The sequence below is a fragment of the Oryctolagus cuniculus genome, chromosome 11, assembly GCF_051225735.1.
Source record: "Oryctolagus cuniculus isolate XC-2025 breed Fujian yellow rabbit chromosome 11, ASM5122573v1, whole genome shotgun sequence".
NCBI classification, from domain to species: domain Eukaryota; kingdom Metazoa; phylum Chordata; class Mammalia; order Lagomorpha; family Leporidae; genus Oryctolagus; species Oryctolagus cuniculus.
Window position 1 is genome coordinate 79,273,735 of NC_142877.1, and position 15,304 is coordinate 79,289,038.

A 15,304-nucleotide genomic window follows, 5' to 3' on the forward strand; every position below is an offset into this window, starting at 1 on the left:
TGGCGCTTCTGGGGACCTTTAAGGGGCCACATTTTAGTATAGATTTTAGGGGGTCATCTCCGTTATCACGTCTGTCTCCCACTAGGGGGTCCCTTTGATACTGTTCTGCTTATTAATAACTTCCAACATTAATAAGTTTGTGGGCTCTTGTCACAGATTCAGAGAATCCTGAATACTGGCTCAAATAGACCAGACAGCATGGTAAGTTTTTAAGGATTTTATTCAGTGAGAGAAATGCTCAGGAGAGTAAGGGCTTTATTTAGGGGAGAAAGAGAAGTCTAGAAGCTAAGTTGGGTCCATACCAAGCAGAAAGCAAGCCAGGAGCAAGCGACGCGGAACAAGTGTGCAGGCAGAAAGGCAGAGAGCAGGCCACCCGAAGTCCACATGCCCCAAGGCACGGGGCAAAAAGGGCAATAAGGGAGCTCCCCCTTCTTGCTCCAGGCCTTTTGTCCACTTCCAAAGGGGAATGGTTATATAGCCTGATTGGCAGGTGGGCGTACAGGTAGGGGCATGAGATCACACAGGGGTGTGGTGGAGGACGTGCTCATCCAGCTCACAAATCTAATAGATTTTATCTTATCTGCCCTGGAATATTGCAGAGGATAGGGATCAAAAGGAAAGGACTAAAACCTAGTGGCAGTGACGGTCATGGCCACAACTTGAGTTACTTCTAAAGATTAAAATGATAGAGTGCTGGTGCATCACAATGGAAATTTGCCACCACCAACCCCTCCACACCATACATGCATATATAGCACATATAGAAACAGGCAAGCACCTGGGTGTTAAGAGGGCTTTGACCCAGGAGGCTCCTCAGGAATCCTGCTCTTGCAGGGGAAACTTCTCTTCTTTCTTGATGCATTTTCCCTACATTTCCTGGAAGCAAGATGCATTCTTAAGCAAGTTCAGATCCAGTTCTCCATACTTCTGCTATTTAGACTCTCCCACTCTTTTAATATATACACTGTTGTTTCAAATTCTCATTATTTCTCAACACAAAATTCTCCAAGAGATATTTTGGCTTTTGAAGGCTGATTCCAAGTTATTAGCACTGATTTCTGTTAGGAAAAGAGGCACAGATTGGTGCCTCCTCATACAGAGCACCAAAAATGTTAGGAAAAAGGCACAGAATAGAGAGGAGGCAGAAAAGAAATCTACAGCCAGACAGAATTTATTCAGAGAAAAATTCGTAGAGGTGGGTGACCAACTGCCTGTGTGCACCTCGATGGAACATGCAACAGAAGGCCTCAAACCCAGGGGCCGGACTGTTTTATATTTTAGGATGGTTAGGGATGGGGTTGGGAGTAGAGGGAAGCAGACAGAGGGGATTTCCTGGAACTGGGATTTCAAGTGGCCTTGTTGGGCCTTGGGGACCTAGAAACAATGTGGGGGAGGGTGAGGTATGAAGGCAATAGGGTATGAGACCCAGTTGAGATGCAAGGGCAAGGAATAAATTTCATTGTTTATTTATCTTTTGGACAATGAGGGAGAATGGCTGAGGCTTAGGTCTTTGTTCCATCAATTTCACTCTTGAGGGATGTGAACAGCTCAGTCTTCAGACATTCCCTGAAAAGGAGAAATTTGTGGAATACATCTCCCTCTCCCCCAACAGAAATAACAGCAAAATAGATTACACATTTCTTCTAAGGAAGCAAAACTTAGGGAACAAATTACCAATTCTATTAAGTCAAGTTGACTATTTTGATACTGCTGAATTTTTGTAAACATACAACTTTGCAAATGACTTGGGGGCTTTTTGCATTGTATTACCTATTATTATATAGCAAATTATCTCCACATTTAGCATCTTTGAAAAATAAACACTTAATATTAGTGGATTGAGAACCCAGGCAAAGCTTAGGTTGGTGGTTCTGGCTTGGGATCTCTCACAGGCGTGTGGCTGAAAGGTTAGCTTGGGTTGCAGCCATCTGAGTGATCCACTAGTAAGCAGCTCCCTCACATGCTGCCAAGTCCATGTTTGATGTTGCAGGATGCTTTGGTGCCTTGCCGAGTGGATCTCTCCATAAGGGCTGTATCAGTGTCTTCATGACACAGCAGCCTGCTTCTCTTGGAGTAGGGATCCAAGAGAGAACAAGGCTGAAGCTATGATGCCTTTCATGACCTGGCCTCAAAGGTCACACAGCTTTTTCCTACAATTTCTTATTGGTTACAAAGGTTAGCACTACTCAGTTGGCAAAGTGTAAAATGTGTGAAATCCAGGAGATGACAATCATTAGTGGCCCTCTTGGAAGCTGGTGATTACACATGGTTTCCATATATTTCCATTAATTCTCCAGTTTGATTTTATCTACATAAATGACTCATATAGAATATGAGCACAAAAAATTGAGCTCACTTCACTTGAAATTGTATTGTTATCTGTACTTTTTTATGAACATAGCAACCACTTGCCTTATCCCAGTTCTAAATAGTTAGTAGTTTATTTAGTCCTAGAGTCCACAGTTCCAATAAGACATAGAAATTTGTGAAAACCTTGTAATTAATGTACTTGGTTAGAATTGAAAGAACTATGATTACTGAACTATGATTAGCTGGGTCAAATAATGTTAGTGGTATCTTAAAAAGCGTCTTTATGTTGCAGTTACTGATTCCAATATTTATGCATAACAAATATTTAATAAATAATTTTTCTATGTTAGAATAAATGAAAACAGTAAAGTTGTAGGACGTAAGCCACATCCAAAAATTAATTGTGTTTCCATATACTAACAATGAACTTTCCAAAAAAAAATTTAAGAAAACAAATCCACTGGGGCCAGCACTGTGGTACAGCAGGTTAAAGCCCTGGCCTAAAGTGCCAGTATCCCATACGGGTGCCGGTTCTAATCCCGGCTGCTCCTCTTCCGATCCAGCTCTCTGCTACGCCCTGGGATAGCAGTGGAAGATGGTCCAAGTCCTTGGGCCCCTGCACCCATGTGGGGGACCTGGAAGAAGCTCCTGACTCCTGGCTTCGGATCGGCACAGTTCTGGCCATTGCAGCCATCTGGGGAGTGGATGGAAGACCTCTCTCTCTGTCTCTACCTCTCTCTGTAACTCTGTCTTTCAAATAAAATAAAATAAATCTTTAAAAAAAAAAAGAAAACAATTCCATTTACAATGGCATCAAAAATAATAAAGTTTAGCCAAGGAAGGAAAAAATTTGTACATTAAAAACCACAAGTCATTGATAAAAGAAATTAAATAAGACAGAAGCAAATGGAAAGACATCCTATGTCTAGGGATTGGATTAATTAATACTGTTAAAATGTACATTCTACCAAAAGTGGTCTACAGATTCAATGCAAAACCATAATGTCATATTTTACAGAAATAGGAAAAAAATATCAAAATTCATACAGGACCACAAAAGACCCTGAATAGACAAAGCAATCTTGAGAAATAACAAAGTTGGACACATCACACTTCCTGATTTTAAAATATGAGCACATTACAGTAATAATATAATATACATGTAATGATGTTTTAGTCAACGATGGACTACAGATACAATAGTGGGTCCATAAACTATATTGCCTAGAGATGTTGCAGCCATTTCAGTTTGTATAAGTCTACTCAATGATGAAATTTCTGAATAATGCATTTCTGTGTGTGTATCCCTGCCATTAAATGACACATGAGTGTACAAAGTCATAGTTATAACATTATAGCACTCATATAAAAGCAAACACAGAGACCAAAAGAACAGGACACAGAGCCTAGAAATAAGTTCAAACACGCGTAAATCAACTGATCTTTAAAAAGGGGTCGTGAATATATATATATTGAAGATATATATATATAATATATATATATATATTGAAGAGACTGTAAGTTTTCCATTGTGTATATATATATATACAATGGAAAACTTACAGTCTCTTCAACAAATGGTGCCAGGAAAGTGGGTATCCAATGCAAAACTGATGAAATTGGGTCCCTGTCTGGCCCAATACACAAAACCAATTCAAAGGACTAAAGACTGAGTGTAAGACCTAGAACTCTAAAACTCATAGAAGAAAACATAGGTGAGCGGCCGGTACTGTGGTGTAGTGGGTAAAGCTGCTGCCTGCAGTGCTGGCATGCCATATAGGCACTGGTTTGAGTCCTGGCTGCTCTGTTACCTATCCAGCTCTCTGCTATGGCCTGGGAAGGCAGTGGAAGATGGCCCAAGTCCTTGGGCTCCTGTACCCCTTGGGGAGCCCCATTGCAGCCATCTGGGGAGTGAACCAGCAGATGGAAGACCTCTCTCTCTCTGCCTCTACCTCTCTGAACTCTGCCTTTCAAATAAAATAAATAAATCTTAAAAAAAAAAAAGAAAACATAGGCAAAATGCTTCCATGGCATTGGGCTTGGCAACAATAAACAGCATGTGACAAAAGCACAATTAACCAAGTGGTATTACAGTAAACTGAAAAGCTTCTGCATAGTAAAGGAAACAATCAACAGTGAAAAGGAACAAACAGAATGAGAGAAAGGGTCTGAAAATCAAATATCTGGGGCTGGCGCTATGGCATAGTGGGTAAAGCCACCACCTTTATGGGCGCCGGTTCGAGACCCGGCTGCTGCACTTCCTATCCGGCTCTCTGCTGTGGCCTCAAAAAGCAGTAGAAGATGGCCCAAGTCCTTGGGTCCCTGTGCCTGCATGGGAGACCCGGAGGAAGCTCCTGGCTCCTGGCTCCTGGCTTCGGATCAGCTCAGCTCCGGCCATTGCAGTCAACTGGGGAGTAAACCAGTGGATGGAATACCTCTCTCTCTGCTTCTCCTTCTCTCTCTGTGTGTAACTCTGACTTTCAAATAAATAAATAAATCTTTAAAAAAAGAAATTAAGTATCTGATGAGGGATTAATATCCAAAATATACAGTGAACTCCTCCAAATAAATTGTAAAAAAATCCCAGATAAACTGACTAAAAATGGAAAAGGACTTGAGTAGAAAGTTCTGCAAAGGAGGGGCCTGTGCTGTGGTTTAGCCAGTAACCTGCAGTGCCAGAATCCCATATGGGTGCCGGTTCGAGTTCCAGCTGCTCCACTTCCAATCCAGCTCTCTGCCATGACCTGGGAAAGCAGTAGAAGATGGCCCAAGTCCTTGGGCCCCTGCACCTGTATGTGGGACCTGGAAGTTCCCGGCTCTCGGCTTCAGATTGGCCCAGTTCTGGCTGTTACGGCTGTTTGGGGAGTGAACCAGTGGATGGAAGAGTCTCTCTGTGCCTCTGCCTCTCCATAACTCTGCCTTTCAAAAAAAAAAAAAAAGTTTTGCAAAGGAGATATAGAAATGGCCAAGAGGTAAATGAAGATGTCCAACATCTTCAGGGAACCGCAAATCAAAACTCTATCACCTCACACCTGTTAGGATGGCTATTACGAAAAAAAAAAAAAATCCCAAAAGCTAACAAGTGTTGAAAAGGATGTGGAGACACTGGATCCTTTGTACACTGTTGGTGGGAATGGAAATTGGTACAGCTTCTATGAAAAATAGTATGATGGTTCTTCAGTAAATAAAAATTGAGGCAGGTGTTTGGTGCTGTGCCTAAGACACTGCCCTGGCTTGGTACTAATTCCGCTTTCTGCTAATACATACCCTAGAAGAGAGGAAGTGATGGCTCAAGTAGGTGTGTCCATTTCACCCATGTGGGTTGCTTGCTTTGGCCTGACCCAACCCCAGCTGTTGCAGGTATGGGATACTGAACTAGCGGACAGAAGAGCTATTTCTCTGACTTTCAAATGAATAAACAATAAATAAATAAAAATTAAAAATGGAACTTACATATGGTCCGGCAATCCCACTTTTGGATTTATAGCCAAATGAATTGAAATTCTAATCAAGATCTCGAAGAGAATATATACTCTCATGTTCATGTGATATTATTCAAAATATCCAAAGTATGGGAACAATCTAAATGTCCTTTTGGCATTGGATGAACCTGGAAGAATCCAATTCCAGAAGAATGAATACTGTGTGATTCCACTTACATGAGGTATCTAAAATAGTCAAGTGGATAGAAACCACAGATTGGTGGTTCCTAGAGTAAAGCTGGGGGACAGCAGGGAGTTGCTGTTCAATAGGTATAAATTTTCAGTTACACAAGATGAGATTTTGAGATCTGTACAGCGTGGTTTCCGTGATGCTAAACTTTTTTGTACATTAAAATTTTTAAGAACATACTCTCTTGGGACCGCTGCCTACAGTGCTGGCATCCCATCTAGGCACTGATTTGAGTTCCAGCTGCTCCACTTCTGATCCAGCTCTCTGCTGTGGCCTGGGAAAGCAGTAGAAGATGGCCCAAGAAGCTCCTGGCTCCTGGCTCTACATTGGCGCAGCTCTGGCTGTTGCAGCCAACTGGGGAGTGACCCAGAGGATGAAAGACCTCTTTTTCTCTCTCTCTCTGCCTCTCCTTCTCTCTGTGTAACTCTGACTTCCAAATAAACAAATCTTAAAAAAAAAAAAAACTCTCATGTTAAATGTTCTTTTATTTATTTATTTATTTTTTATTTTTGACAGGCAGAGTGGACAGTGAGAGAGAGAGACAGAGAGAAAGGTCTTCCTTTTGCCGTTTGTTCACCCTCCAATGGCCACCACGGCCGGCACGCTGCAGCCGGCACATCGCGCTGATCCGAAGCCGGGAGCCAGGTGCTTCTTCTGGTCTCCCATGTGGGTGCAGGGCCCAAGCACTTGGGCCATCCTCCACTGCACTCCCGGGCCATAGCAGAGAGCTGGCCTGGAAGAGGGGCAACCCGGACAGAATCCGGTGCCCCGACCAGGATTAGAACCTGGTGTACCGGCGCTGCAAGGCGGAGGATTAGCCTATTGAGCCACGGCGCTGGCTAAATGTTCTTAAAACAGTAATTCAGATGCATTATATAATAATTCTCTGAGGTTAATTACAATAGAAGAACTATGGGGAGAGGGCAGAAGTAGTAGGTTGTGAAAATTCAGGAGGCTTCAGGACATGATCCTGCTACTGCTCAGTTCTGTGGCTTTTATAGGGTTTCTCAGGCTCCCCAGTTGCTTCTCCATCTGTGACACGATGGAGGTAGAATTGGATGATTGCTAATGCTTTCACTTCTAATAGTCTCAGAAGTTACCTATGAGACACTATGTTCTTTACAATGAATGCCTCATTCCTTACAATCTGCTTCTAAATCCATTGCACCATTCTTCCCCGACAAAGGTCTACTTTTCTCTTTGAATTTATTCTTGTAACCACTCTTGTACATTCCTCCATAATTCTATACCTTTCTTTAGCTCATCTACCCAATCAGTGCATTTTCTTGGCTGTCCTTGAATAAAGTCTCAAGTTTGGGCTGTAGATAAGATCTACCCAATTACTAACATGGACTCTGATTAAATATAACGAGTTGAGGTCTCAAAGCTAACAACTTTTTTCTTACCACCACACAGCAGCTATAAAATCCCATATCAACCCCTCTTTGACTGATTTCGGTAGTCTTACCAATGAGCATCAGGTGTCCTTGGCTATTTTCATTTATTACTGGGGGTATCCAATTCTGGAGTTGCCCTGGACTCATGATAGCATCCAATCCATTCTTAATTCCCTTTTTTTCTTTATTCAGTCTTGGCAGATGCGTCCAATCCAGAACTGATCCCCATTCTCTTTCTAGACTCTCCTGATTCCTCTGGCAGGAATCTAAGCGCTTCTTAAGTTGGCTTACTCCTGCCATCTCCAGTGGCACACCAGGCTTCCCCAGAGCCCTCCTCGGGCAGATTGACAAGCCAGTCTGATGTTGGACTGCGGCCTTTGTCCCGGTGATCTTTGGTAGATAGGGCTTCAACAGGAGGCAGGTTGGTATCAACAGCTATAATAGCCACATCGTTCTCTGAGCTGTTTAGATTGGCAATTTTCAATAGCTAAAAATAAAGAGAGTGCTTTCTAAAACTACCACACCAGCCTATTCCCAAGAACAACCCATTCTGCCCTCCACTTCTTCAGCCCTAACAACATTCGAAAAAGGGCTTTAGTATGCGTTTCAAGTGAATTCCGTTTAAATGACTTAATTTTGAATTCCTGAATCATATCAAAATCTAACAGATAAACATGTGTGGGCTCTGAGATCGCATTTTTTTTTTTTTAAATCTAATTCAAGACCAACAACGGCAAGATTCAATCATTTTGAAAAGGCTTTTCTAGGAGGAAGCCCCAAGTTTAATCTGTTTTTTCCTGGGCGCCCTCTGGAGTCCTGGGTTGCGGGTGACCTTTTTGAGCATGGGGAAAAGGGGTTCTTTCGTCTACAGGAGCGATGCACACCGACATCCAAGCCTGAGAGCCCAACGCCCTCTCTCTGGAGCGAGACCCCGGGGTCTGCGTGCGGGGGAGCGGGGCTGTCGGTCGCCTGAGGCTCCCCAACTTGGACCGCGCCGGTCTGCAGCTCTGTTCTCGCTCCCGCGCTCCCGCTAGGTTTCCCAACCGAACTCATCAGCAGCATAGCCGGCTCCCCCAGCGACCAGCAGCACACATCTGCCTCCGGCCGGGACCCACCCTTGAGCCGCGGCGCCCACGCCCAGAGCCCTGCGCCTGCAGCGGCGCAGTGCAGCAGAGCGCGCACGCGCGCAGGGACCCGCGCCCTCCGCGGGGGGAGGGGGTAGAGGGGGCGTCACGGGGGCAGGGGAGGAAGGAGGAGGCGGCGGCGTCGCCTCTGGCGGGGCTCGCGCTCGCCCTCGCGCTCGCCCTCCGCCTTGCCCGAGCCCCGCGAGGGTGAAACGCTTTCTCCCGGCATGCAGCGGGAGGAGGGATTTAACACCAAGATGGCGGACGGCCCGGATGAGTACGATACCGAAGCGGGCTGCGTGCCCCTTCTCCATCCAGAGGTGAGAAGCCGCGCGAGGGCATCCTTTGCCCTGCGACCCCCGACCTTTCTCCCCCAGACTCGCGGAGGGCCGAGGCCTACGTGTGTTGGGGTAGTGGGACGTGCCGAAGTTGGGGAGGGCGGGGAGGTGAATCCAGGCCCGAGCGCGGCTGCGAGCGGATAGCGGGGGAGGAGATAGCGGGGCGGGCCAGACCGGGGCGGGCTCTGGGACGCAGTCCCTGGCCGTGCCTGGAGGACAGAGGTGGAGATACCGATGGCTGTGCCCTGTGGTCGCGCAGTTTGCGGGTGCAGAGGTGGTGCGGGCCTGATGCCCTCTTGGAAGCGCGGCTCAAGCCCCTAGTCTCACTCCAACCCTCTCGGGGGGCTAGGAGGAAGCGCGTCTGCTTTTGATTTCCTCCTTTCCTGTGGTGGGATGAATGACGGGGTCTGGTCCTTCCATTTAACTCCCTTCTGGGGGGAGAGGGCACAGGTTTCTTGGACAGTTTTCCAGGTGCTGCCATAGGCAGCACCTCGGGCACCTTGTATCCGGTGTCCTTCTGTGATCATTTGTCTTTAAGCGATGAAAAAAAGAGAGGTCAAAACTTTTGGAAATAAACCCACTCCCAATTAGCTTGTCAAAGTACTGCTTTTTCTTGGGGCCTTGGGGAGGACGGCGCAACACATCTCCCATCACAGGAACGGCTGAGGGTCTTCCCCGTGTAAGCGAACAGTGGCCCGCTCCCGCAACAGTCACATTCTGTGCTTGTTTACTTCTTAGTTGGTGTCTGAGCTGGCGCTTGTTAAGGCCTGGAAGCGGTTCTTCATGCTTCCTGGCTTTTCATGATCCTCAGCGATGTGTTGATGGGGCGGCACATAGCTGCCTGAAGAACTCAGGGGTTTTAGATGAGGTTGAGGGGTGAATCTGTGTGTGTGTTGTAGGGGGAACAGTCATGGAAGCCTCCACCTGGTGACTGTGCCTTCAAATGGTTGTCTATTTCTGGATTTTTGGTTTGGAGGGTGCTCGTATTTTTTTAGTAAAATGTGGATAACAGCAACCACTCTCTCCTGCGGTACGTTAATGTAAATACGCAGCCACCCCTCATTCATCACTTTGGTTTGTCAAAAACAGATGAGACTGTTCCTTGTGACTGTACACCTGGGCCAGTTTCAGCGGAAAAGGCCACTTTGGACTTCTGATAAACAGTGCAGCGAGACCAAACTTTGTGAATCAAAGTGGTAACATTTTCGGAACTGGCATTGGAGACATCTCTTGTGGCTTACCCCTAGGCCCTAAAAATCTCAAGAAATAGAATAGTTTTCAGGTGATGTCTTGAAAATGTTAAGGAGTATTTCTCTACGTCTTTTCCTGTGAATGTATTTAAGATACTTAAATATTTTTTTTCTGTGTATTTTTAACATGTTGTTCTTCATAAGCCCTTGCTTTATAATATGTTGCTTGCTTGCTACTTTAAGAAGAATTTTTTAAAAAAGATTTATTTATCTGAAAGTCAGAGTTAGAGAGAAGAGATAGAGCTTCCTTCTGCAAGTTCACTCCCAAATGTCTGTAATGGCCGAGCCAGACCAGGCTGACCAGGAGCTTGGAGCTTTCCCCTGGTCTCCCACATGGGTGCAGGGCCCAAGGACTTGGGCCATCTTTTTTTTTTTTTTTTTTTTTTTTAAGATTTATTTATTTGAAAGGCAGAGTTAGAGAGAGGCAGAGGAAGAGAGAGAGAGAGAGAGAAGTCTTCCATCCACTGGTTCACTCCTCAGATGGCAGCAACTGCTGGAGTTGAGCCCATCTGAAACCAGGAGTTTCTTCCGGGTCTCCTACGTGGGTGCAGGGGCCCAAGGACTTGGGTCATTTTCTGCTTTTTGGGCCATCTTTTGATGCCCTCCCAGGCCAGCATCAGGGACCTGGATCATAAATGGAGCTGCCGGGACTCAAACCAGCACCCATAAGGGATGCCGGCACCGTAGACTGCTGCATAACCTGCCACACCACAGCCCTGTGCATAGAATAATTTTAACTGGTAGGAAGTCCAGAGATGGCTTGGTCTAATACAGCCAGTAGGTTTGAAGTTTAGAGACCAGTCTTGAGGTTGCCAGTTAATAGTAGTATTACTAGAAAATCAACTTTCTCATCATCGAAAATTGGCATTGGAGGAAATGATATGGTACCATTCCTTTGTACATGTGAAATACAAAGTCTGATTAGTAAATGTTTTGCATATTAAGCTCTTAATTACTTTCTTGCTACTTTGTTTTTCTGTGCCGGCACCTGGTGTGGACCTGGTATGGACCTGGTATAGTTCTGTTACTTTCCAGCAGGGTGTTCTTGGGCAAGCTACTTGTCTGAGTTCTAGTTTCACTATTTATAATAATGGAAGAATAATATAATTCATAACTAATAGGCTATTAGAAGGATTAAATGAGGTAATACATTTTTGTTGTTAGAATAAGCAGTGTTTTTGGTTTCCCTTGGAAAGAAACATGTTTGTTGTCTTGGAGAGCAATGAAATAATAGTGCATTTAATCCCATTTTGGAGAAAATAGACTTTGAGTCAGACACACTTGGATTCTAGTTCTGGATCTTCAGTAACTTAAGTGTCCTTTGACAAGTGTTTAATTTCTTTAAGCCATATATTGTTCATTGGAAAATGGAGATGTTGTCCAGTTTACTTGGCTGAAAAGGGATTAATTGAGACTAACATTTAAGTTCAAGAAATGGCACATTATAGGTGCTCCAGTTAATGTGGTTTCTTATTAAATGTTTGCTGAACAGATGAATTATTTGCAGAATAAAGAATTTAGCCATTGCTTAAAACTTGCCATTGTTAAATCTTAGAAGAATCTGTAATTAGATGAACAAGGAACGTTTCTGGTTTTGGGGTAGGAGAACCTTACTTTTTAAGGAATTAAATAATCCATTCATTTAGTAAGTCGTTTAAATATTTGTTAATGATGCTTGGGTCAGGCAAGGTGCTGGACTCTGGGACTTTGTGATTTTTGTGGTAAATTAAATGAGAGCGGCAATGTAGGATACTGATTATGAGTCAGAGTTCTGGTGATAAACCAGGATTCTGGGTTTTGCCGCTGAGTATCATCATGGTAAAATTATATTTTCTTCTTTTGTAAAATTGGGTGAGTAGTACCTGTGTTTTAGAATTATTGTTAGTATTGGTGATTATTCCTTTTGTCATAATGGAAGAATTAAATGATATTTGGAAAACTGATTCTCTGGGACTTAAGGTGTAGTCTTAGCTCTGTGCCATTGAGCTAGTAGATATTTAATTATTGTTAGTTTCTTTGCTTTTAAGATAAAGAGGCTAGCCTGGGTTATCTCTAAGGTTTCTTCAAACTCTAATGCTGTGATTGTAAGTTGTTATTTTTCAATATAATGAACTTGAGCATCTGTGTTAGGTTATATGGGTTAAAATAAAATAGAAAAGATTGCATGTGTTTTTCAGAAGGTAATGATGTAGTTGGGGAGATATATTATATGTAGGACTCCTGACAGAATGTAAGTGCTGAATTGAATAGTGTTGCCTGTAAGCAGTGTCAGATTCCCGTCATTTTAGAACAGTGAGAAGAAGGACTTAGGTAGAGGGACAGAGGTCTACAGGTCTGGCACACTTCAATCTCTGTCTTCGTTTCACCTACTCTTAAAGCCTCAGAATGTTGTCTTTGCTTTCTCAATGGAATGAGAGCGCAGTACCCCCTTCTGCCAGGGTATTGTAGGGACACCGAGTTTGAGAAAGATCTGACTCAGAGCTTTGAACTGGATTGCCTAGATTATCTTGGCCTTTCATCTCTGGCTTGCTTCCCTTTCTTCTCAATTGCAAAACTTCTGTTATTGCCTCTTTTCTACTATCCCTCTCTTTTTTAAATAGTAACTTTTGAAAAAATCTCACATTCATTTTATCCATACTCAGGTTTCATGATTTTTTTCTTAGACTATTAAATCGAAGTATTACCATATCCACTCTTTTCACAGATTTTGCTCAATAGGCTAATCCTCCGCCTGCGGCACCGGCACACTGGGTTCTAGTCCCGGTCGGGGCGCCGGATTCTGTCCTGGTTGCTCCTCTTCCAGTCCAGCTCTCTGCTGTGGCCCGGGAGTGCAGTGGAGAATGGCCCAGGTTCTTGGGCCCTGCACCCGCATGGGAGACCAGGAGAAGCACCTGGCTCCTGGCTTTAGGTCAGCGCAACGTGCTGGCCACAAGACGCTGGCCATAGCGGCCACTTGGGGGGTGAACCAATGGAAAAAGGAAGACCTTTCTCTCTGTCTCTCTCTCTCTCTCTCTCTCACTGTCTAACTCTGCCTGTCAAAATAAATAAATAAATAAATAAAACTTTTCTTTAGTGAAAATGATTTTGCCTTTTTCCTTTACTGTGTTTTTTCACTATTGTGTGTAGAGATTTATGCACATAGATAAACTCATTTGTGATAGTTTATTGGCAAAACTCCTCTTTCTACAGTCTTTAGGATCTGATGCCTTTTTTTTTTTTTAAAGATTTATTTATTTGAAAGTCAGAATTATGCACAGAGAGGCAGAGAGGAGAGGCAGAGACAAAAAGGCAGAGAGAGAGAGAGAGGTCTTTCATCCACTGTGTCACTCCCCATTTGGCTGCAATGGCTGGAGCTGGCCCATCCAAAGCCAGGAGCCAGAAGCTTCTCCAGGTCTCTTACGCAGGTGCAGGGGCCTAAGGACCTGGGACATCCTCTACTGCTTTCCCAGGCTATATCAGAGCTGTATCGGAAGTGGAGCAGCCAGCACTCGAACTGGTGCTCGTATGGGATATTGGCACTGCAGGTGGAGGCTTTACCTGCTATGCCACAGCGCTGGCCCCCAGTGCCTTTAAAAAAAAAAAAATCAAAATGCTGTTGTTCATATGATTGTATGTAGATTTTTTATTTGACAGAGTTTTAGAGAGAGAGACAGAGAAAGGTCTTCCTTCCGTTGATTCACTCCCTAAATACCTGCCATGGCCAGCGCTGCGCCGATCCGAAGCCATGAGCCAGGTGCTTCTTCTTGGTCTCCCATGGGGTGCAGGGCCCAAGCACTTGGGCCATCTTCCACTGCCCTCCCAGGCCACAGCAGAGAGCCAGACTGGAAGAGGGGCAACCGGGACTAGAACCCGGTGCCCGTATGGGATGCTGGCGCTGCAGGTGGAGGACTTTCAAAGTGAGCCATGGCGCCGGCCCCTGTAATTTAGATTTTAAAATACCATATCTTTAACATAGTAACCACTGAATGAAAATATGTATACATATAATATATATAATTAAAGTTGGGGCTTATTTGTGACTTCATGAATTGTGGTGAAGTCAAAGTTGACACTTACTGATGTATAGAGTGATAAAATTGTATTTTGCTATTGAGAAATGCCATTTTCCTTTTTTGTTTATTTAGCTCATTTTTATTTACCTTGAGAAAATAATTTCAAAAGTATTAAAAACTGGACTGTGGAGTAGATGGGTATAATATCATATCGATTAAAATTATGAGCAAGTGGTTTTAGGGTCCTTGGATTCAAATCTCCATTCTGCCATTAGTAGCTTTGCGGCCTTGGGTAAGTTACTGAACTCTGTGTCCTGAATTTACAAATTTACAAGCTAAATTGGGATATAACAGCACTTACTTTGAGTTTGTTGTAAGAATTAAATGAAATAATTACATGCTAATTGCTGTTTTTGGCACTTAGTAAATGCAGTGAATGTTAGCTATTAATGGTGTGGTAAGAAATCAGTAATATCTCAGTTTGGTAAATAAAGCATTACTATATGTATATTGGATATGGAGGCAGCTGTCTAAAATAATTAGTATTGATTGTCTTGTTATTAAAAAGAGGAAGAGCAGAGGAGTTTTCTAAAATTCCTTTGTACTGTGTGATTTAAAAGTTCTGTACTTTGTGATGTTTTTTGAGCATGTAAGTGTAGTATTAATCCTTTGATAGGCCACAAAATAATTTGATTTACAAAATAGCACCTTTTAAAATGATAAATGATTGATTTAATAATGTCCTTCAAATACCTTAGGATAAAGGTGAGTGTATAAGTCTATTTCCTGTTACCATAACAAAATACCAGAGGCTGAGTATTTTGTAAAGGAAAGTGGTTTAACTCATAGATTTGGAGACGGAAAGTACCAGATTAGGTAACCTCATCTCTTTGGACTTTGGGATGGGCCTCCTGGCAGAAAGATGGTTTCACAGTGGCGACTGTGCATGAGGAAAAGAGAACATGATGGACAAGAAGTCAGAGGGTGGGAGGGATGTCTTTTTTTAACTTAAAAAAAGGTTATAAATGTATTAATTATATAATTAATGGACATGTAGTAGTTGTGCATATATATGGGGGACAGTGTATATTTCAGTACATGTGTAATGATCAGATCAGGGTAATTGACGTATTTATCATCTTGGACATTCATCATTTCTGTGTGTTGGGAAGTTTTGCCCTTTTCACAACCACTTGATTTCATAAGAACTCAATCCAGAAG

General features: G+C 43.4%; 1 protein-coding gene across 8 annotated transcripts in view; it reads left to right on the forward strand.

Annotated features, from left to right (window-relative positions):
* The first annotated feature begins 8,563 nt into the window (after window positions 1-8,563).
* Window positions 8,564-15,304, forward strand: part of ZDHHC17 (zDHHC palmitoyltransferase 17) — a 118,835-nt gene continuing 112,094 nt past the window's right edge. For 7 of the 8 annotated variants that reach the window (XM_051846461.3, XM_002711353.6, XM_070052655.2 and 4 more), the window contains exon 1: window positions 8,564-8,823. In XM_051846461.3, coding sequence (XP_051702421.3) covers window positions 8,731-8,823 — 93 coding nt within the window. In that variant the 5' untranslated portion in view covers window positions 8,564-8,730. The remainder of the gene's footprint in view (window positions 8,824-15,304) is intronic. The other variant, XM_089307472.1, reaches the window with a different exon arrangement.